Raw genomic sequence first — 20,792 nt, forward strand, 5'->3', positions numbered from 1 at the left:
GTAGAAGTAACACAAAAATCTTTTATATAAAATGGTCACTTCTGTTCGTGTTTGTTCATGTGTTTATTAGCCAAAGTTACACACCCATAACCAACACAGCCAGATTTAAGTTTAGAAAAAAAATCAATCATAAAATATCAAAAAGTCCCTCTTAGTAACATTTCCCCCCACCCCATTCTCAAAATTACTCTGTAATTACAGACTTGAGATGGATGTAATACAGACATTCTCAAAGGCCCAACTTCATTTCACATTCTTTACCAGAAACTTTATGTTGCTGAAGCTATACAGGGTAAATTGCAGAAATTGGGATGTCACTGTTTGTACTTCCAGCCTCTAATCTGTTAGGTTTTGTTGTTGTGGGTTGTTTTTGTTAGAAAATCAGAACATTCATTCATTTAGTCACTGTGCTCTGATTGATGGTAAAACCACGTTTAGATAGATAGCTGTTTGTGGCATCACAAGGAGGGTCTTACGTTTCACAGCTTTCCCCTTGTCAGTTTTACCACCCAGCTCTGGAAGTGGATGGATTCTGCCCAGCAGAATCTGCAACCACCAGTACAGAAATGCCCTAAAAGACACTAACACTGACAAGGTCAGGTTTCTGTTCTCTTGAGCAACTCAATCCAGTTGGAGCTCACACGTTCAGGTAACCGTGGTAAAGGAAACACTGTTTGGGTACAAAAATAGAAGCCTTCTCTGCATACAGCACAGCAAGGTGCAGTAGTTTAGAAAGGTATCACTTTGTAGGAACGAGAACCACGCTGCTTCTTGGGCCTGTCCCTCAATGAAGAGTAAGTTTCCCTTTGTTCCAGACCTCTCTCTAACTTGGGGGAGAGATTCCTCTGTGGTTGTGCTCATGAAGTTGTGTTCCTGTCCCCACAAGCTGCTACAGGTTGCCAAGGTTGGCCAGCAGGAGAGAAGTGTGAGAACTTAAGGGTCACAGCAAGGCAGGAGAAGAGTAAGGACTGTACCTGCTTGTTGAAATTAATAGACTGTGAGCCTCTTGGAAAAAGAGACTGTTCGGGCTGTTAACCTTCCTGCTAAGAAACAGCATCATCAGGGAAATGGGATCTCTTGCTAAACACCTGGTTTACTTTCAGGATAAACTTCAGCATTAGATTCCATGTTGAAAATTAGGAAGGCAAGTAGAACTGCCTTTAAAGAGTTGATTAATAGAATAGATTCAGCCACCTGAGGGAGGAAGGGTGAGGGGTTTGGAGGGGAGAGGGGCCATAGTCCAACTCCTCCTTCTCCTCGCACCACTATCACCTCTGCTGCTATGATGATTTAAAGGGCACTTCACCGGGCATTTTGGTGCAGTCTTTCTTTCCCAAAGTTGTCTGCAGTGTTGGTCTGGACCAGAGGCAAATCCTTCAGCCTCTGCTTAGTGTGGACGGCTGCTGGACTCCAGATGGGACCTCTTGCCAGATGCCAACACACTGCTGCTCTCTGCTTGCTCAGAGAACGGGCGCTTGTAGGTCCGACCATGTCCATTCACTGCCCCTCGCTGCCACTTGCAGATGTCTCCATTTAGGATGTCTTGAATGTGCTGGACAATGAGGTTTATAGCCACTGCAGAGAGAGGAGTGGGAAACACAGAACATGTGTAAGCTTCCTCTGCTGAGCTACCTGGAACACATGGAGCATCCAGCCCCATCTCACTCAAGTTTTAACAAGCCTTTAACTGAAGCTATGCCAGCCCTCTGCAGTGAGGTCAGACCTCAGCAGAGACCAGCAACATCAGCTTTGAACTCAGTGTCCTGTTTTGCATCTACAATTGCTTATCACTTGTTCCAGACTGAGCAGCTGCTAATCCTGGTCAGGCTCTGAGCATCTCCCTCCCCTGCAGCCCCACCAGAACACAGCACGCTCAGAAGCGTGCCAGCAAGGCACTGGTTGCCACGTGCTCTCCCTTCCCAGCCCCAGAGGTGGTCCCCCTAAAGAAATCAAGCAGAGAACTGAACTCCCTTTTACCCATGTTGTCAACTCCTCGGGGGATGATGACGTCTGCGTACTTCTTTGTCTGCAAAACAGCAATGGTGGTGGAGGCTGTTAATAGGAAAAGCCTGTCTTGTTCTTAGCGAAATCAGAAATCTGAGTGCAAAGAGTGACGCCGTGTTATGCTCTAGTGGTGTGAGTTAAAGCTGCCTGTGCTGGTAACATCTCGATCATACAAGCACCTAAATTACTCTTGCCTCTGCCTCTCAGTTTCTCTGTTCTCTCCCTGTTCAGAGTGGGCTGCAACCTGGTCTCTCCTGCAAGACTCAAAGAATAAATGTAGAGAGGGGTGTTTTCATTCCAAGGGACCCATGCTGCTATAGCCACAGCAATGAGAACAGCGTGCATTCCACTACAGGTTTCTGCAGTGCAGGAGGGATCTCTGGCTCATGAGGGCTTGCAGTGGGAGAGGCAGAGGTGAAGCACGGGACTCGCTCACAAAATCCAGCTCCCAAGGGCAGCTCCCAGCACCGCCGCACCTACGGCTCCTCCCAGGCGCCCGCCCCGCTCTTTCCGTCCCCAGCACTCAATGCGGAGGAACGCTCGGTACCGGCAAGCAGAACTCCTCGAACGCGGGCTTCACAAACGTGGTGTACTGCGTGAGGATCTGCTCCAGGTCCCTCCCGCGCTTCATATCTCGCAGAACTGGAACGGGAAGATAAACAAACAAACAAACAAACCTGAGTTCCATCGCGGGGATGGGCGGATAAAGACCGGCAGCAGCAGAACGGCCGGCGGGTCGTACCTCTACGGGACAGCCTCACGTCGGAGTCCGTGTCCACAAAGAGCCGCAGGTGGAACATGTCGCGGATGTCCTGGTTGTAGAACACCAGGATGCCCTCGAACAGCACCACGTCGGCCGGGTAAACCACGGTGGTGTCCGGCATCCTGCGGGAGCGGCACGGCGCTGTGCTGCGCTGTGCTGAGCAGCTCCGCGCGGACAAACGGAACCGAACCGAGCCGAACCCCGCCGTACCTCGAATGGGTCACGAAGTCGTAGGTCGGCACCTCCACCGTCTTCCCCTCCACGATGTTTTTTAGGGTTGCGCGCATCAAATCGTTATCAAAAGCGTCTGCAAGAGGGATGGGAGCGAGAGGAGGGGGTTCGCTGCGGCTCGGACCGCCGACAGCCGCACGCACGGCGGTGGCAGCGGGACGCAGCCGGGCCGGGACGCGCCGTACCCGGGTGGTCGAAGTTGTACTGCCCCTTCAGCGCCTTGCCCTGCTGCTCGGCCGTCAGCACCTTGTAGAAGCTGTCCTGGCTGAGGATCAGCACTTTGCGCTGCCGCCGCTCCACCTCGTTCTGCCCCAGCAGCTCCATGATCTTCTCGCACACTGTGGACTGAGGGCGGCGGATCAGCAGAACCGAACCGAACCGAACCCCTCCCCCCCACCGTCGCCCCCGGCCACCGCGCGCCCGGAGCCGCGCTCACTTTGCCGCTGGCGGTGCCGCCGCTGACGCCGATGAGGAACGGCTTCGGGTGCGGCCGCTCGGGCTCGGCGCCGCCGGCGGAGGCCATGGCGGGCGCGGGGTGAGCCGGGCGGAGCGGCGCCGCCGCGGGGAGCGCTGGGAAATGTAGTCCGTGGGGGCGGGGCGGCGGAGAGCACGTGACGGGGCGGGGCTCGCCGAGGGGCGTGGCTTAGGTGGGGGCGTGGTCAGCGGTGGGCGCGGCTCGGCGGCGGGGCGGGGCGACGCTGACACGTGGGGCCGCAGCGGGGCGGGCGGGGCGTGGGGCAGCCCTGAGGGCGTGTGGGGCTGCAAGGGGCACCTGTACGTCATTACACGCGTGCGTATGTATGGTTACATCGTATGTGTCTATACATGTATGTATATATCTCATATGGGTGCGTGCAAGGGTGTGTCTATAGCCAAATGCTGTGCAATGTACAATGTGCAATGTAAGGACACCACAGATATATGCAGGACTGTGTAATGCCATACAGGCGGATGCATGACTGTGTGTGTTCATGATGTACACACAGCACACGCACACATAGGCTCACACACAGCTGTATGTGCACTTATTTAAGTTACATGCTAATAGGCACAGCGATCGCTTATATTCGCATACATATACGCACCCCATACAGCCCCTGTATAGTTAGGGGCTACAGGATATGTGTATTCATAGCTAAATAGACGTGGCACGTCTTTAATGTAAGTATGTAGCTAATCCACGTGCTATGAATGCAGTTTCTGTCCCAACAGCCGTGTTTACTGTGACAAATCGCAGCCCTGCTCACCCCATCCCTGCCTGTCGCCGCCGGATGCCGTCGGTCAATGATTAACGCGGGGTCGGGGCCGCCCAAGGCCTGGAGGGATGGAGGAGGCCGGCAGGATGGAGGCCGGGGTGGGGGCTGAGCGACGGGTGGTGGCTGTCAGCAATGCGGCCTTTGAGGAGGACCCGCCGCCCTACTCACCGCCCGACCCCAAGAGCGCGGAGCTGCTGTTCCCGGTGGTTTTCCACCCCCAGCCCCATCCCCACCCGCCGCCCTTCATACCGCAGCCGCTGCCCTGCACCGCCGTACGTAACCATGCCTGCTCCCCTCTGCCTCCGCGGGCACACACGGCCGCTGACCCACACTCTGTCCTTGCAGTCCGTGGGGCCTCCTGGCACGGGGCCTCCAACCGCCGCCCAGCAGCCGCCCAAGGACTACCTGGTGGAGTCGGTGCTGGTGACGTTGTTCTGCTGCCTGCTGACCGGGCTCGCCGCCCTCCTCTATTCGCACGAGGTAAGGATGGGCCCCGCTCAGCCCCTGCCCCGTGCTGTGACCCCGCTGACCTTTCCCCTTCTCCCCACATCAGACCCGTGCTGCGCTCGGCCGCGGGGACGTGGCCCAGGCCCAGGTGGCGTCCAAGAAGGCGCAGTCGTTGGTGCTGTTCAGCCTCATCCTGGGGCTGTTCGTCTCCTTCAGTTGGGTCGTCTACGTCCTGGTGGCTCTGTACTGGTGACGGGGCCACAGGGACACGGAGCGCAGAGCTGAGTGCCATCGGTGAGGAGCAGCGATGCCAGCACCGAGCCCAGCAGCCGTGTGCAGCATCGGCCCTGCACCGGGGTGCTCAGTGACTCTGTTGGGACTGACACTGGGAGCTGCACAACACTGTGGGCAGCAGCACAGCGCTGGGACACAGCGGGATGCATGGCACTGTGCAGGGCTGGGGCTGGGAATGGAGCGAACGGCTCCATAGTGCATGGCCACAGCGAGCAGCTCTGCATGGGCTGCTCTGGTGTGCAAGCACATGAGAAGTCCCCCTGGTAATTAGGAACATGCAAAGATTCCCCACGTATTTTAGCTTCTATAGCAATTCTGCATGCACAGCTGTGCTGCATCGCCTCCTCAGTGCTGCTTCCAGTTCTAAATAAAATACACACAGCCAAAGCCTTTGTGTTCTGTGCACACCACAGTCCCTCTTCCCCCATGGCTTTCATCCACCACAAACGTTAGGGCAAATTCTCCTCCATTCATTCAACCTGGGACTTCCTCCAAAGCCCCCACACTCACAGCCGGCGTCGCGCGCTCGCTCAGTGTCTGAGCATCCTCCTCTGCCCATTATTTCCAGAGGAATTTTGAACCCCATCCAGGACTGAAATAGCACCAGCAGCCGCTCAGGGGTTATTTATGGCCACGCCACGGGCTGGGCTGCAGCAAAGGGTTCAGAGCCCTCCATTCCCATCAGTGCTCAGAGGGGGGACAGGAGGAGATGTTCCCTGCAGGGCCCTGTGCTGTGCTTGGGGGGGGTCCACAGTAGGGGAGCAAGTGATGTACAGCAAAAAGGGCCAATGGCAGAGGAAAAGCTGGATGGGGATGTGAGAAAACACGAGGCCACACCAACTTGAGGAGCGGATTCGATTGTCACTTTAATCCACAGACTGCTGCATGCACTGTAAACAGGATCGTTAGGCAGGTTTGTTACTGGTATTTATTTGTCTTTAATATAAAAGTTACAGGTTTGAAATGTTTGCAGGAAGATGCCACCGTTGGGACTGGGTTAGTGGTAAATATATAATACAGCCAAACAGCTGGGGCTGGGGGGAGGCTGGGGAGCAGCACAGCGCTGATAGCAAAGCACATCGCTTCCCTCCTGCCTGCCCTGGGAGAACAGAGACCCCCAGGGCTCCCCCCAGGGGAGAGGTGAGCTGAGGGCCAGGTGCTCCCCACCCCCATCCCTCTGCATTGAGCCCTGAGCAAAGCACTGCTGCTCCCTTCATCTCCAGAACATGGGGACCTGGAGTGATGGGGCCATCCTCGTGCTGTCCCTGCACTGACACTCCTGCAGCACACAGCAGTGATGGGGCCAGCAGAGCTCTGCACCGGGTGTGGGCTGCGTTTGCCTTTTCCATCTCATCGTGTTGCTTTCTTTAAATCTTATTTACAAAGGAAAAGAATCACTTCCTGGTTTGGGGATTGCAAAGCTTTGGCAGTTAACAGTGCCATAAAAAAATAAAAGGTTTCGAAGTGTTCTGACTCAGGTGCCACAGCACAGCCAGGGCTCCTCTCCTCCTGCTGCTGTGGGCTGTGCAGCACAGAGCACAGTGCTCACCTCACACCCCAGGCTGTCCTGCACCTGCAGCCCCGGTGCCAGTGGGAAAGTGATGATGTTGGGTGCAACCTCATGAGCGGAGCAAAGCACTGTGCTGCAGGCATGGCCAGGCAAGGCTTTGCAATCTGCAGAAGGAAGTGCTCGCCACTCTGATCCACCCAGAACAAACAGAGGCTTGGCAAACATTGACCTGCGATGGAGAAGTAAAGCGAGGATGCTCTGCAAAACATCCCCTGTGAGCCACTGCCCTGAGCTGCAGGACTGTGTTGGAGCTCTGAAAAACCTGCGACCCTGGGACACGGCTCTGCAGAAGGCCTTGCGAGGGGGTAAAACCTACAGCATGTGCTCAGAACCACGACCCACGATGTAAACAACTGAATGGGGCCAGAAAGGAAGCGGGGGGGACAGCCTGGGAGAGGGGATGGGGACACAAAGTGGGGATGGTGGGGCTGAGTAAGGCACACGGAACAGGAGGGGAGCGCGGGGTGCGGGCAGTGCTGGGGATGGGGCATAAAGGGGCTTCTGAGCACAGCACCACGGGTCATTGGGATGAGAACCATTTGGCAACAAGGAGAGGAATGGAGGGGGCCAGGAGCACTGGGCTCCTTCCAGCCCCAGGGAGGGGCTGCTGGCTCTTCCAGTGCCCCTGGGCAGCCCTCAGCCTCCTTCCTTCCAGCACTCGGAACGATGCTGTCACTGCTTGTGAGTTTTATACACATCATGTCTTGCACTTTTTTTTTTTCCTATAAACCCATCGGTATTCAGACATGCATCAAAAAGAAAAATCTCCAATGGATTCTAAGTACTAATATTTACAGTCATATACTACAGAATTTACTGTGCAAAAGCTAGTACCATCACTACAAGATACGGGCCCACAGGGCAGGTGAGCGCGGTACCACGGCTATCAACATTTCCAGGGGTCAGAGGGATCACTGTGGCTTAAATAGTGAGATCTGAGAGGAGGAGGGGGTACGATGGCTGGAGACGGCGGCTCCCTGCCCACCATTCAGTGCCTCTTCTGTATCCATTAGCGGTGCCTTCACCCCACTGAGAAGGCGAGAGAGATCTGGGGCAAACTGAAGCCCCTTGTAAACAAGCCCAGCCCTCCGGCAGGCAGCGGGGCTCCTTCAGCCCCATCTTCCTGGGAAAAGCCTCAGCTACTGTCTGCTGAACACCACGGCGGAGATGAGCCCGTGGGCGCCGAGCTCTGCTCATCCTCTGTCCTGGATGAAGACAAAAGCCCGCGTGTTTCCAAACACCATCAGTAACACACTTGCCTGGGACCCTCCTTCCACAAAGCTCTCTCCCTGGTGGAAAAGCTGCTCGATGGCACAGAGGGATGGGAGGAGGAGGGAGGCGAGCGCTGCGCGCTCTCAGCCTGCTGCCGTCCGCACGGCGGCCACCGCTCTGCCAACGCTCACAGCCCCGAAGTCGCTGCCAGCCCGGAGAGAGGCTGTGTCACCCCGTAACAGGTACAAATACTGAACTCCAGTCTCATAGCTGCCCTCTGTGCGCCTGCCGAGCAATTCTCCTCGCTCGCACAAACCCTCTTCCTAAGTTTTCTCTTCCCGGTCTGTTTTCCGCCTTGTAATGTTCCGAGGTTTGATTTTGAGGGACAGTTCCCACAGGGCCTCCTCTGCCAGGTGGTCGCTGAAGTCGTTGAAGAATGACACGATGTCGTCGTTCCTCTTGATGTCGTAATGTCTGCAGAACCACACAGAAGGGCTGCAGTTAAACGAGGGGCTGAGGGACCCCCTGCTACGTCCCCACACAGATCCTGCGCTGTGTTCTGTGTCGCCTGAGCCCACTTGTGATGGGCTGTGACACCGAGGGGACAAAACATCATTAGGTTGGATATTTGGAGGAAGTTTTTCACCCAGAGGGTGGTGAGGCACTGGAACAGGTTGCCCAAGGAGGCTGTGGATGCCCCATCCCTGCAGGCATCCAAGGCCAGGCTGGATGTGGCTCTGGGCAGCCTGGTCTGCTGGTTGGGGACCCTGCACACAGCAGGGAGTTGGAACTGGATGAGCATTGTGGTCCTTTTCAACCCAGGCCATTCTATATTCACTGAGGAAAGCCCTTTGTTTTCCTGAGAACCTCTGTTCTCAGCCACAGCAAAATCTGCCATGGAAAGAAAGAGTAGGAAAACATAAAGACAGTGGATTTTAAAAGCAATAGTGGAAAAACACCATCACAACTCAGTAATCTTATCTAACCCAGGGAGGGGAGCAGACCACAAGCACTGTAACCGTGTCACTGCCAGGTCCCCTTACATCTCCACCTCGATGCTGTCCCTCCTGTGCCCCCACAGTGCCCGGCTCGGACCCCCACAGCTGCACTTACACCTGTTGGAAGCACCTCATGCTGTCCAGGATGTTAAACTGCTGCCAGCGCTTGGAGAAGTTCACCTTGCTGTCGATGTAGTCTGGGTTTCCCAAATGAACAAAGGTCAGGTCCTGCAGAATTAGGCCTCTGAAAAAGAGAAAGGGCATAGAGCCAGAGAGTAGGCAAACAAGCATAGAGGTTTGCCATACATGGGCAGGAGAGCCAGCCAAGGGCAGCCACACAGAGCCTGACCAGCTCCAGTTTTAAACTGGAGGGAAATGTCTCCCCGGCAGCAGATACGGAGGTGCTCAGGTGTTAAGTGCAGCCGAGAGCAAGAATAGCTGTGTTCATTCCCACCCTCTGCATTCCCTGCAGCCCTCCCCAGTCCCCCACCAGGTGACATTCCTCCCTTCAGGAATTGTGCAATGGAAGAAAGCGAGACCAGAAGTTCTACTGGTGCAAAAGCAGAGCAAATGTGCTATCTCGATCAGAGAGTCCTTGCAGAAGAAGGGAAGGGCTTCAAGTCAACAGGATGAAGCACTTGTATTTGCTAAGGGAGATTCTTAATTTAACTGCTCTTCTCAGCCATAAGAATCTGAGCTGTTGCAGAGGAGCAAGAAGCAGCTTGAAGCTGTGGGACCCACTGCAGCTCATGGAAAACTTGTCCTGCAGTGCACAGACCCCAAAGAAAGTATAGTTAAAAGGTGTCAGATGAAGATTCAGCCAGAGTCTTTCCTTTGCCAGTCACCCTCACTAAAAGAAAAAGTCCAGACAAAAAGCATCTGAAACAGCAGCAGCAGGTGGTCTGAGCTCTGATCCACAGTTATAAAAGGGAATGAGATCCTCACTGGTGGCAGTGGATGGAGAAATCCAGTCATCCTGTACTGGGAATGCAGCGTCACAAAAGGGAGCTGTGCCAAGGGCTGCCTCCCTGCTGCAGGACAGACTGCTCAGAGGGGGCACGTGGGTCTGATGTGGCACGATGTGTCATTTTAGATGTAGGGCAGAGGCTAAGTGCTCAGCTGGGCTGAAACTGCTGAGAAACCTCTGAAGGAACTGTTGGAATGCACAGAAGTAAAGGCAGAAGAAAAGGAAGCACCAACTCACAGGTATGGGATGCAAGGAGGTTCCACATCAGCCAGGGCAGCTCGGTAGGCGCGGAAGGATGAGGAGCTGTCAATCAGTGTGCAGTACTCAGCCAGGCCCTGGCAGAACACAAAGCCCCCAGTCACCCCTTTATCTTTGTAACCTCTCTCCCAGGGAGTTAATGCCACCCTGCAACCACCACCAGTGTGTTTGCTCAGTCTGACCCTTGCTGTGTTCACACATTGCCTTCAGCTCCACCAAAGCTTCACTGCACAGGGAGGAAGCAGCTGTTCCCTCAGCCCGGGGCAGTGCTGGCACTTCCACAGCTGTCAGAAAGCCCTGCAGCACTGCAGGCTGCCAGCACTGTGCCATTACGCCCACTGGAGAGCATTCATCCGCCATCCCTCCACCCTGTCATGCTGCTGAGCTGTTGTAACTCACCCTGCTGCTTCACATCACAACCACAGTTATCCTTTTTCCCCTACATATGAAAGCCTGTACTGTTCCTCACCTCCGAGGTTTGTTTCTGCCACTCCAGCCTTCGGATGGGTGCAGAATCCAGTGCAGAAAGAATGGCCAGATAGGAATTAAAATTATTCAGCTTTCGTAAGTGCTGTGAAGAGGGAAAATATATGAGTTACACAGAGATCTGTAATGCCTTAGAACATAAAACAGCTTTACCATCTGGCATGTCCCACTCTGCTGCTAAAGAACAGCATGGGTGATTCACAGCACTGAGCTGATACCTTCATAATCTTTATAAACTTAAGGAGCAGCCTCTCTCGGTCTTGGGCTTTCTCTTGCAGCATTATTATGGAACGGACCCTGGAAGAACAGAGAGAGAAGGATAAACTCACTGAAGCAGATCTCAGATTTCCTCTCGTTTCATTTATGAAACAACTATTGAGGATGGATCAACAACACTGAGTTTCTGATATCTCCAACTTAAACTGAGCGAGGAGTAATTCCAAGGGTGAGAACAACAATCATACACAGAGTGCATTCATTTGCAAGGGGAACGTTTGTTTGAAGGGCTCAGTGGTACTGACAATAATTCCTCCATGTTACAGTGCCCTCCAGAACTCATCATTTTATTTCTCTTGAGCTTCACCAAACTTGTATCTACTTCCTGCCCAAAAACACCCATGTGATCCCACTTACAAGAACCCAACTCTGCAAGGAATATCCTGAGCTCTAAGACAGGGGAGGTTAGGCACAGCTCAGTGCCATGGGTGCTGTGAGCTCCTTACCAGTAGGACATGTTATTAAAGTGCTCTGTGAACTGCGTCAGGTTGGGGCTCTTCTCTTCATTTTGCTCTTTTGCCCAAAGCAAAACTTCTGGTATCTGCCCAGGAAGAAAAACAGAGGGGTGGGAGAATACCACACGTTATCATGGGATTTCTGCCTTAGGATTCCCAGCCACAGCCTGTGGTCACAGTCTTTTGCTGACACAAGTTCAGCTGTCTTCTGCAGTGTGCTGGGAATACCAGAGATTGCAGAGGGGATGTGTGCAGATCTCTCCCTCTGCCCTCCTCCTGTCCTTGTCTCTGTACCTCGATTTTATAGAAGAGTTCAGCATCCAGGAGGGTCAGCTGCTCAGCTATTTCATGACTGTGGAAATCATGCAAGGTCCCCGGTCTGCAGGAAAAAAAGAAGAAGAAGAAAGAATATGAAAATGTAACTTGTTTTCTTTCCTTTCTTCTATTTTGGACTAAGAAAAGCCTGGTGTACAAATAAAAAGGATGCCCTGTTACTGAGAAAGGACCAAGAAATAGCCACACGTGTGCTTTCTCACCTGGCTGCCACCCCTCGGGCTGCAAGAGGTTTGATGGAATTGGCGTATCTCAGCATCTTCTTCTGATCCACTTTGTCCAGGATGTTTTTGCGCAGCACTCTGGCGAGGCTCAGCTCCCCGTTGCAGACCAGCCGGAACACCAGGTCCATCAGCAGCTTGAGAATCTCCTCTGTCAGCTCCACTAAGCTGAAAGATGGCAAAGCCAGGGCAGGCATCAGGACTGTGACTCCAGGATGCTGGTATTGTTACAGACTGTGCAGCTCCCACCCCAAAACTATGAAGGCAACTCACCACAGCTCATCCACCACTCTCACCAGCACGAAGAAGGTGTTCTTACTGACTCGCTTCTTAAACGTATCTGGGAAGTGGCAAAACTTCTCATATGTTGGTTGCAAATTAAAGAATCAACCGCTAGAACAATTAACAGCTGCCCTGAGGAACATCAGAACGGGTGTTGTTCCATCTTGATTAAAACTGGTCTTGAGTTTCTAGGAGATGGAGGACACTGCTATGGCTCTAATTAACATGGCACTGAGCTGCCACCAGGGATGCAGCAGGGGTGTGAGGGAGTCCCTGTGCCTTGCAGAACTGATGCTAGCAGAACAGGTGGACCCTCAGACTATTGTCTCTAAGGTGGCATTTAATGAGCCACATTCCTCTGCTGCCATCTCCCACACCAGACCGAGACATCTCAGATCAGACAGATCTCAGACCTCCACCTTCCTCTCTGCCCAAATGGGGAGTGGCAGTGAAGGAGACAGCAGAGGCTGAGCACGTTTCCACCAGGTGCACAAATGGAGAGGGAAACTGCAAGCCAAATATCAAAGAGGGCCTGCAGGAGTGCCCCAGCCAATACTTCCACCGACAGTTACTCTTCAAGGAGATTTTGCTGTGTCCTTGGCAGCACTGATCCCAGCAGGAGAGACAGAGGCTGTCCCTGCTGCAGATGGCAGTGATGAGCTGTGGCTCAGGGCAGGGTGACATCAGGCTGCTTTTGTTGTGGGTGTGAGCAGGAGCAGAGCCCACCAGGCTCTGGGAGTGACAAGGACAGAGCCAAGGGAGGCACTGCGTGCAGCTGCTCAGCGAGCAGCCTGCTCTGTGCTGCCAGGAGCACTGACACTCACACTGTGCGTCCAGCCCTGGCCTCGTTAGCAGATACAAGCTCAGAGCTGGAGGCTAAGAGGACGTTATCTTCTGTGTTGCATTTCTTGTAATAAGAGGGAGAACAGGACTTGACAGTTTAGCCATCGCTGGTGTTAACCTACATCTGCCCAAGCAATTCTCTCAGCTCCTCTGGAAGGACGGACACACGATCCCCATTCTACAGACCACAACGGACAAACAAATGACCACTTCCCCAGTTCTGTACAGAAAATCTGAACTGCTCTTCTGTCCTGCCAGGGCCCCCAGGACACCACACAGGTCCAGCACTCTGCTCCCTACAGACCTGCCCTGTGGCATTTCCTATTTGCAGGCAGCAGAGATGAAGGAAGTGCTGCTCAGGGCACCTCCAGGGTGATCACAGCACAGTGTTCTCAGCAGCTTTGTGACCAGCCAGTTCACCATCAGCTCACTCCTTGACGACTGCTCTGCTCTGCTCCCTGGGGCGAACTGCCTTTCATGGAAAAGGATATCTGTACTGCAGCTTCTTGATGAGTTCTTCAGGGGTAATAAATGTCCTGTATGTAGTCAGGAAGGCTTCACAGTACAGCACCAGATCTACGGAGAAAGACAAGGAAGCCTCAGTCAACCCTGCCTGCAGAAAATGAAGCTTCATGTAAGATTGAATCCAGCCTCACAGGAAGAGGACACTGAGACAGACACATCTTGACAAGGATGAGATGTACTGAAAAGCTGTGCTGTTGTTTCTCACCAGCAGATGGACCCTTAGGCACAAGAGCAGGAGCTGCCCTGTCCCTTAGGCTGACTCCCATTTGCAGCACTCCAATTTGCTTTCAAGCTTATGCGACCACCAAAGGGATTGATGAAACACACCTGTTTATGGGACAGGGACTGTCAAATAGGTCAAATTCAAATGTGCTGAAAGCCCTGGGGATGCTTTAAAGAGAAGATCTACACAATGAGAGGTGGGTGCCTGTTCTGCCTTTACTGCTCAGGCAGCACAGAGCCCTGCAGAAGACAGGCACTTCCCTCCTGAACAGGAACACACATATTTCAGTGTGATGGCTTGGTGCTGCAGCCCCCTCTGCCCTTGCTGTATTCCAGGAAGTCTGCCCCAGGGCAGTGTAAATATCTGATTATTTTCAACCAAAAGAGTAAATTGCACAGCAAAAACTGATTCTGCCCCGTGTGTGACCCTGCCACGACACAAAAACTGCCTTGTGGTCAAAACAGAAGTTAATTAGGCCTGATATCAAATCAAGCTGTGCTGCAGTCAGCATCTGCAGTGCGATGGCACACTGCCCTGCCTGCCCCGCTGCAACCACTGGAGAGGCTCAGCAGCACCCAGAGGGGAAGGCTCCTGCTGTGCCTGCCCAGGCTTGGCTGTGCATGTTCCACCAGGACAGGGAGCACCCCACACCCACACCCACATGCTAGAACGTGAGCCCACTGTGCAGGGAAGGGTGGGAAAGCAAGGAACAGCGTGAGAGCCGTGTGTCGCTACCTGCAGTGTTTCTCTTGGCAGAAGCCTCACAGAGATGCTTCTTCCTCGTGCTGTGAAAGCAGAGCGTGCTGCTGGCTCTTGGCTAAAGAGATCAGATGTAAGCTGTAAAGCTGGAGGCTGGGTGGTCATGTCAGGGGTGAGCCCTAGGCTTGCTCCAGCTGTAATCCTGCACTCGCACGCGGCTGCGAGCACTTAACTGACCATGGATTTTGATCCCAAAGACCACAAGTCTCCTTTCATCCCTTATTCCATTTAGCTCTTTTAGAAAACTCAAATGGACAAGAAGCATCATGCAACAGGGCGTGGAGTTACATTTATTCTGGGTTCCCATCTGCCCAAAAGGCAACGTGAGGTAATACAGCTGGTCTGCTTTGGCACTCCAAGCTGCCAAGAAATTCATCTTTAAAGGAAAGCCTCTTAACTATACCCCTCTGTGCTGTTTGGCTGATTGATTTACAAGCCCTGAATTCTTCTCATTGTAAGCTTAATTCATTAACCCTCTCAGTCACCCAAACACTGGGTTAGCATAGCACAAATTCCTCCGTGCTCCATTCAGATCAGCAGCTTGGCAGAGCATGCAAGGCTGAGCTGTGCGACTGCCCTGAGAAATGCACTGCTCCCCCTCTGCCCATCCTCTCTCCCTGTCCTGCTGTGCATTTAGAATCCTGCTCTGCTTTTTCCTCATCTCGAGAGGTTCTCCTCAGCCTTCACCTCACTGCCTGCAGCCTCCTCTGAGCTCCCCATTCAGAAGTGGTGGTTGAGCACACATCCCTTTGTCAACTGGTGGTCTTTAAACACGGTGGGGAAGTTCTTCCAATGTTCTGGAGAACAGCAAGAGTAAATCAGAGCTTCTCTATTCCAGTTTTGGCTTTTCTACACGGGGCATTTCCATTTAGATTTTTTTTTTTTTAATGTACTTATCTAACCACAGGGCAATGAATTCTCTCTAGTACGTTCCTAGCTTTGGTCCTCTGTGCCTGGATTTGATGCCTGACGTAAATAGGGAAATATATCTGCCAAGGGAAGGATTTTCCTGCTAGCTGAATGGTGCTATAAGTAATTGGAAACACCTTATGCTACAGTATAAGAGCTGCCATTTAAAAATGCACATGAAAGATATCTCCCCTTTGGCTATCAAACCTCTAAAATATGAGAGCTGAGTGGTTCAGAGGGTTAGAACATTTCGCCTTGCATCCCAGGAGATAAGGAGATCAATTCTGGTTAAAGGCCATCAGCACAAATGCATTTGGCAGGTTCAAAATCACTCTCTGGAAATGCTGCAATGACTGCGTGTGTCACAGCTCTTGGAAGGGAGCTGCTCCACGTGGGTGGTGACTGGAGCTGGATTGAGAGTGGGGTTGTAACAAATAGAGCTAGGAGCTGCCACCCCTGGCTCTCTCCTCCACATCTCATTTCACGTGCAGTAAATTCCCTCCCTGCCCTGGTCTAGGTGTAGTGGTACAGAGCTGGATGAGGAAGCAAGGCAATATGAGGAGGTGGTGGCAGCAGTGCCTGATGGCCATGGGTACAAAAGCCCCCATCACTTCTGCACATTCAGAAGACAGCATCTGCCTGCCCTCAGCAGGCTCCAGGGCCATGAGGAGTTAATTCCAGCCCTGCTGTTAAATGGAATGACCAGGCGCTTATCCAGCTTACCTCTGTTTCACCAAAGATAAGCACAATCCCCCCTCCCTGCAACTCAGGGGATGATTAATGCAGAGTTCTCCACCCTGGTCCAGCAGCAAGAGTCACATCGTCACTGCTCACACCAGAGAGATGCAGAAGCCCAGCAGCAAAAGCCCACATCAGGTCATACTCCCCAGCTTTGTTTTGGGGCATCCCCTGTACCTTTCCTGTCGGTCTCCGTTGCATGCACCAACAAAATATCTCCAGATCCACCACGGACATCTGGCCCATCATCTCCCTGCAGTGAGAACAGAAGAGCTTTACGCACAATCCAAGCTCCTTCGGCCTGGTTTACCATCTCTGGGGCTCAAACTCAGCACTAACTGGCAGAGCACACGCTGTTCCTGGCACTGTTTGCAGCTCAAGTTGGGACATGATCTCAAAGTGCTGGGCTAATCCTGGAATTTGAGTCAAACATTTGGTGTCGCAGATGAGGATCTGGGTCGATCACCACTCAGGGCCTCTGACTCCTTAAAACCAGGCTGTGAAACACAGTGAAAGCTGAACCTTCTGGCCACAGAAGAATGAAGAGAAATATCCCAGATTCCCAAATGCTCCCAAAAGACCATTAACAGAGCAGCAGCTCTGTGTGAACTGTCTCAAAGTGCAGGATCATGTACCACACTGGCTGCTGGGGTGAGAGGTCGTGCATTCAACTTGCATGCCCCTGGAACATCAAAAAACTAGCATGTTAATTCCCTAACCTGGACCTATTTGGCTGGAGGTCACCTGAAGCAATCCAATAACCAGGAGCAGAAGAACAGCCCTGCTAACTGCTTGACCCCTGCCTTATCGCTCTGAGAACACCCCTCTTTTAGCTCCTGCTATTCACAACTGAAAATATGCAGAACTGATCTATCAGTCAGCCAGTGGTTCCCACGCTGCAGGAAATGGCGTGCAGGAGCAGTACTATATTGTTTATAACACACAGACCATAAAGGAAGAAAAAAGGAAGAAAAAAGTTAAGGGCTGACGCAGATCTGCTACTCCAAAACGATCAGCAATCACTGTTGTTCTCGTGTGCTGTTTTTTTTAAAGTTGATGGAAATATTCCTGCAGGTCAGACTGGAATTGTGCCTGGCTTCCCTTATCTAAGCCTGTTAGTTTAATATGCAAAACACTGGAAAAAAAACCCACAGACTTACAGCCACTAAGCAGCTATGTCTAAAATGTGAATTCAAGTGACTCTCTGGCAAGACACATAAAATATACTTATGGAATCAGCAATAGATTCTCATTCTCTCTCTCAGTGGCCCAGTGTCAGTAAATGACAAATTCTTTCTATTGTTCAGGATAGCCCTTGACAAATCTGAAAGCTTCAAAAGCTTGTGTATTCCCTCAAGCTGCATGAAAATACAGCTTGGTTGAAGAGCATAGTAAGCAACAGTGTCTGGGAATGCACTCAAGCCAGAAACAGTCATTTCTTATTTTGACTTCTCCATCAGTAATGCAATGCCCTGCTTGGGAAACCTGCTAACCATGCCTTCAGAAAATCAGCTTTCAATATAATATAAACCAAAGAACATGAACAATACCCTGAAGGAACTTACCTCTTGCTTCAGTGTTAACCTAGCCATAATTTCACTGTGGTCAATAAGGGAGAGCTCATCCACTTCTTCCTCCAACTGTGACGATTCCAAAGCATCTGGTGACTGCTGCTGCCTGTAAAAAAAACAGGCAAACAACCATCAGTGTCATCGCCCATCTGATGACCGAGGGATGCTGAGTCCACCTGAGCTCTCAGTGTACAGATCCTCACTAAGTAGCAGTAAGTACACAGAAGGCCTGGAGGTAAAGCTTTTGCAAACAAGCCTAAATGTCTAGCAGTAATTCTGCTACTTTGTGCACCTCTTGAAAAACAGACAAAGCTTTAGGACTCGCCTGGATTTCTGGCAGAAAGGATTTTACTATGCCCTGCATGAATACACACTTTCACATCTCCTCAATTCACCAGATTATTAGTGCACACAAATCTAAACCCTCCCTCAAATGTACAGAGACTAAACATGCTCTAAATGCTGCTATCAGCTGTGAGCTGACCAAAATATATGTATGTATACATACATATATATACTATTTCTGCAGGAAAATTTGGCATCCTGATCACTTTTTTGCTTTTGCACCTGGGCACGTTCTCTATGCCTGCATTCATAAGAAAATGAAATAACTGCACATCCCTTACTGCTTTCCCCAGGCACAGGTCAGAATTTGGTGCAACAGTCTGCATTGAGCTTTGCAGAGCACTGCTGTATTGTCTCCTTCACTGCAGGGATTAAAACCCTCAAACCAACTGCAGAAAAAAGGAGGAGGGAAGTTGACAGTCACACACAAAACAATGCTGTTCTCTATTTTTGCCTTAGAAATGCAATTGAAGAGCAATCTCAAGCAGCAGGGAAGCACTCACTCCACTCCTACTGAAGCCCATCTGTTACAGCCCGCACCTCTTCATTTACATAGGCAAATGATAGCTAAGAGCATTAGAAGGGATATAAAGGCTCCTGCACTGGGGCCTCTGCCAGCCTTTAACTAGCAGGGTTAGGAAGAAATTCCCTTCTCGAAGACTATTTCCCAGCAGTGACACACAGACTTTTTTCACGTTTCCCTGGAAGCAGGAGGGAGCAGCCAGTGCCTATGACAGGACTGCCAATGAGATGGCCTTGCAGTGACGAACACAGGCTGCATTAACCCCTACTGGCTCGCTGAGTTAAGTAATGCCATCTTGCCTTCATCCTCCTTCTGCAGTAGGATCTCACTGCTCTGCCACTGTGCAAAAAAACCCAGCTTAAACCCAGTGGGCTTAAAATCTGAAGGGCTGAGGACAGAAGAGGTGGCCACAAGGAGCCCTGGCAGAGGAAAGGGAGAGAGGAACACTGCTGGTGCTCTGCACACCTCCAGCAGGGAAGCAGCTGTAACAGGGGAGCCAGGCTCACCTCTCAGCACCATCTTTGCCTTCCTTCCCCATAGCACTGCTGTTTGAAGTGGAGTCTTTGGAATGGCCGTCTTTGAGAGAGGGAGATTCCTGCAAAGAGAAGGAAGTTTTTCATTATTGTCCTGGATCCTGCACCACAGCCAAGCCTGCATTTTCAGTCTTACTGCCTCTAAATGTCTCTTTACTGTAAATTCCTTCAGAGCAGTTAAAGATTGATGCAAGTTAATGCCAAATGCCAGGAAAACACAGAAGTTAATTAGATAGGAAATTTGGGACCATCTCTGGAGACTACTGTAATTAGTATTGTTTGCCTTTAACATTGTGAAATGATGCTGAAAGTTACAACACAAGTCAGCTGTTGTCTTGAATTTTAACCCTCTCACTGCTTTTTTTTTTTTTCAGCCCTTACTGTTGAAATACGTTTGCCTTCTGCTTTAATCAGAACAGACACAGCCAGCTCCAAGCTCTCCAGTTTCAGTTCCCCTCTCAGTTACAGCCCCCAAAAGACCAGACTGCCCTGGGGAGGGGGGGATGCAATGTGCCTTTCCTACTCCCTTCTCCTCCATCACACAATGATGGAACGTTTCCACTTCACAATTCATGGCTGTGGAAATGAATCTAATGCAAACAAGCAGAACCACCTGAACACAGCATGGAACAGCAGGTGGACAGCTCAGAGCAAATAGAGTTGCAGCACTTTAAATTAGCCATTTATTAAAGAGAGAAACAGCCATGAATGGCAAATGGGGATATTAATCTAACAGTGCTGGAGTTTAGGATTATTTGACATCATGCAAAGCAGACCTTGGACATTCCATCTACGGAACTGACAGGACTGAAAGCACCTCTACCCTGCCCAGCTTTGGTGGGGAAGGTGCACCAGGGAGCTGAGATCTGTCAGTGTCTCTAGAATTTCTCCAGGCTGCATCTATCTGTGAAGTCCTTTGCTTCCAAGTTAAGAATCAGTTAGTGATTGCCCAGGGCTGCCTCATGAAGGGGAATGATGGGAGCACTGTCTCCTTGGATATTTAGTGCCAACAGGTTTTGGAAACATCCTGCAGATGGGCCACTCTAGGTGAGGGCTGGCAAAAGGAGCAGCACAGAGCTCTGAGGTGATACAGCAGGAAGGTGGCACCTCCCTGCCATGGGGTATGCCCCATCTCAAGGGAACAGCTCAGACAGGAGGCTGGCGTGAAGGAAGAAGCAGTGCGTGGTTACGGTGCTGCTGATCATTCTGTAGCCAAGTGGAGAAGGAAAAATAAGAATTAAAAAAGGGGAGCACAAGGCTTTATTTATTGAAATAGGAAAGCCAAAGCGATTACAAGAGTAAACACAGACAGAAGACCGTGCTGGTCAGAGTGCAGCTCTCTAAAAGGGAACCTTACGCAAGCAGCTCCAAACAAACAGCAAAGCACAAACGGGCCAGGGAGGAAGGCAAAGCCATCCCTCCGTCCTGCAGGGGCTCTCAGCACCACAACAGGAGGCCACCAAAGCCTGCAAGCCAGGAGAGGGCAAGCGAAGGGACCACCAGCAAGGGGACCGGGCACCCCGGGGTGTGCAGGGGCCGGGCCACAGTGTGAGCTCAGCATGCACCAGGCAGCCCCTTCCCAGTGCGTGGCCTCTCCCGGTTACTTACTCCTCCAGAATGAGGGAGTTCCCCGTTGCTCTGGCCAGAGGAATACAGATTGACGTATTCACCCTCACCAGCCTCCTCACTGGCGTTTTCACTCTAGGGGAGACAGGATGAAAGGAGATACATGACGGTGTCCCTGGGCAGCGTTGGCTGGTAGCAAGCACT

The 20,792-nt window shown here is 51.8% G+C and overlaps 3 protein-coding genes across 12 annotated transcripts in view; 1 reads left to right on the top strand and 2 right to left on the bottom strand.

Annotated features, from left to right (window-relative positions):
* Window positions 1-48: 48 nt before the first annotated feature.
* UCK1 (uridine-cytidine kinase 1) lies at window positions 49-3,588 on the bottom strand. Its single transcript, XM_031601758.2, has 7 exons — window positions 3,435-3,588; window positions 3,184-3,343; window positions 2,978-3,074; window positions 2,747-2,889; window positions 2,552-2,646; window positions 1,978-2,026; window positions 49-1,575 (listed from the first exon to the last, which is right to left on the bottom strand). The coding sequence occupies exons 1-7, from the start codon at window positions 3,519-3,521 to the stop codon at window positions 1,388-1,390; spliced, it is 819 nt and encodes a 272-aa protein (XP_031457618.1). The 5' UTR covers window positions 3,522-3,588; the 3' UTR covers window positions 49-1,387.
* Window positions 3,589-3,711: 123 nt separating this feature from the next.
* On the top strand, window positions 3,712-5,571 carry PRRT1B (proline rich transmembrane protein 1B). 3 transcript variants are annotated; one of them, XM_090121197.1, is made up of 4 exons: window positions 3,712-3,788; window positions 4,196-4,526; window positions 4,600-4,734; window positions 4,808-5,571. In XM_090121197.1, exons 2-4 carry the CDS (start codon window positions 4,323-4,325, stop codon window positions 4,952-4,954), a joined length of 486 nt encoding a protein of 161 aa, XP_089977323.1. In that variant the 5' UTR covers window positions 3,712-3,788; window positions 4,196-4,322; the 3' UTR covers window positions 4,955-5,571. The 3 variants fall into 3 exon arrangements, with proteins under 3 accessions (XP_089977323.1, XP_031457619.2, XP_089977324.1); XM_090121198.1 differs by having other exon boundaries at window positions 3,724-3,792; XM_031601759.2 differs by having other exon boundaries at window positions 3,714-4,526.
* A 1,779-nt stretch (window positions 5,572-7,350) lies between these two features.
* The window catches only part of RAPGEF1 (Rap guanine nucleotide exchange factor 1), a 75,406-nt gene continuing 61,964 nt past the window's right edge, over window positions 7,351-20,792 (bottom strand). For 5 of the 8 annotated variants that reach the window (XM_090121188.1, XM_090121186.1, XM_090121193.1 and 2 more), the window contains 14 exons: window positions 20,631-20,723; window positions 18,996-19,084; window positions 17,616-17,727; window positions 16,228-16,303; window positions 13,384-13,472; window positions 12,045-12,133; window positions 11,754-11,939; window positions 11,512-11,596; window positions 11,209-11,303; window positions 10,705-10,783; window positions 10,470-10,571; window positions 9,980-10,077; window positions 8,891-9,019; window positions 7,351-8,251 (listed from right to left, as the gene is read on the bottom strand). In XM_090121188.1, coding sequence (XP_089977314.1) covers window positions 8,101-8,251; window positions 8,891-9,019; window positions 9,980-10,077; window positions 10,470-10,571; window positions 10,705-10,783; window positions 11,209-11,303; window positions 11,512-11,596; window positions 11,754-11,939; window positions 12,045-12,133; window positions 13,384-13,472; window positions 16,228-16,303; window positions 17,616-17,727; window positions 18,996-19,084; window positions 20,631-20,723 — 1,473 coding nt within the window. In that variant the 3' untranslated portion in view covers window positions 7,351-8,100. The remainder of the gene's footprint in view (window positions 8,252-8,890; window positions 9,020-9,979; window positions 10,078-10,469; window positions 10,572-10,704; window positions 10,784-11,208; window positions 11,304-11,511; window positions 11,597-11,753; window positions 11,940-12,044; window positions 12,134-13,383; window positions 13,473-16,227; window positions 16,304-17,615; window positions 17,728-18,995; window positions 19,085-20,630; window positions 20,724-20,792) is intronic. The other 3 variants (XM_090121192.1, XM_090121191.1, XM_090121194.1) reach the window with 1 other exon arrangement.

The sequence above is a fragment of the Phasianus colchicus genome, chromosome 19 (assembly GCF_987193195.1).
Source record: "Phasianus colchicus chromosome 19, bPhaCol1.hap1.1, whole genome shotgun sequence".
NCBI lineage: Eukaryota > Metazoa > Chordata > Aves > Galliformes > Phasianidae > Phasianus > Phasianus colchicus.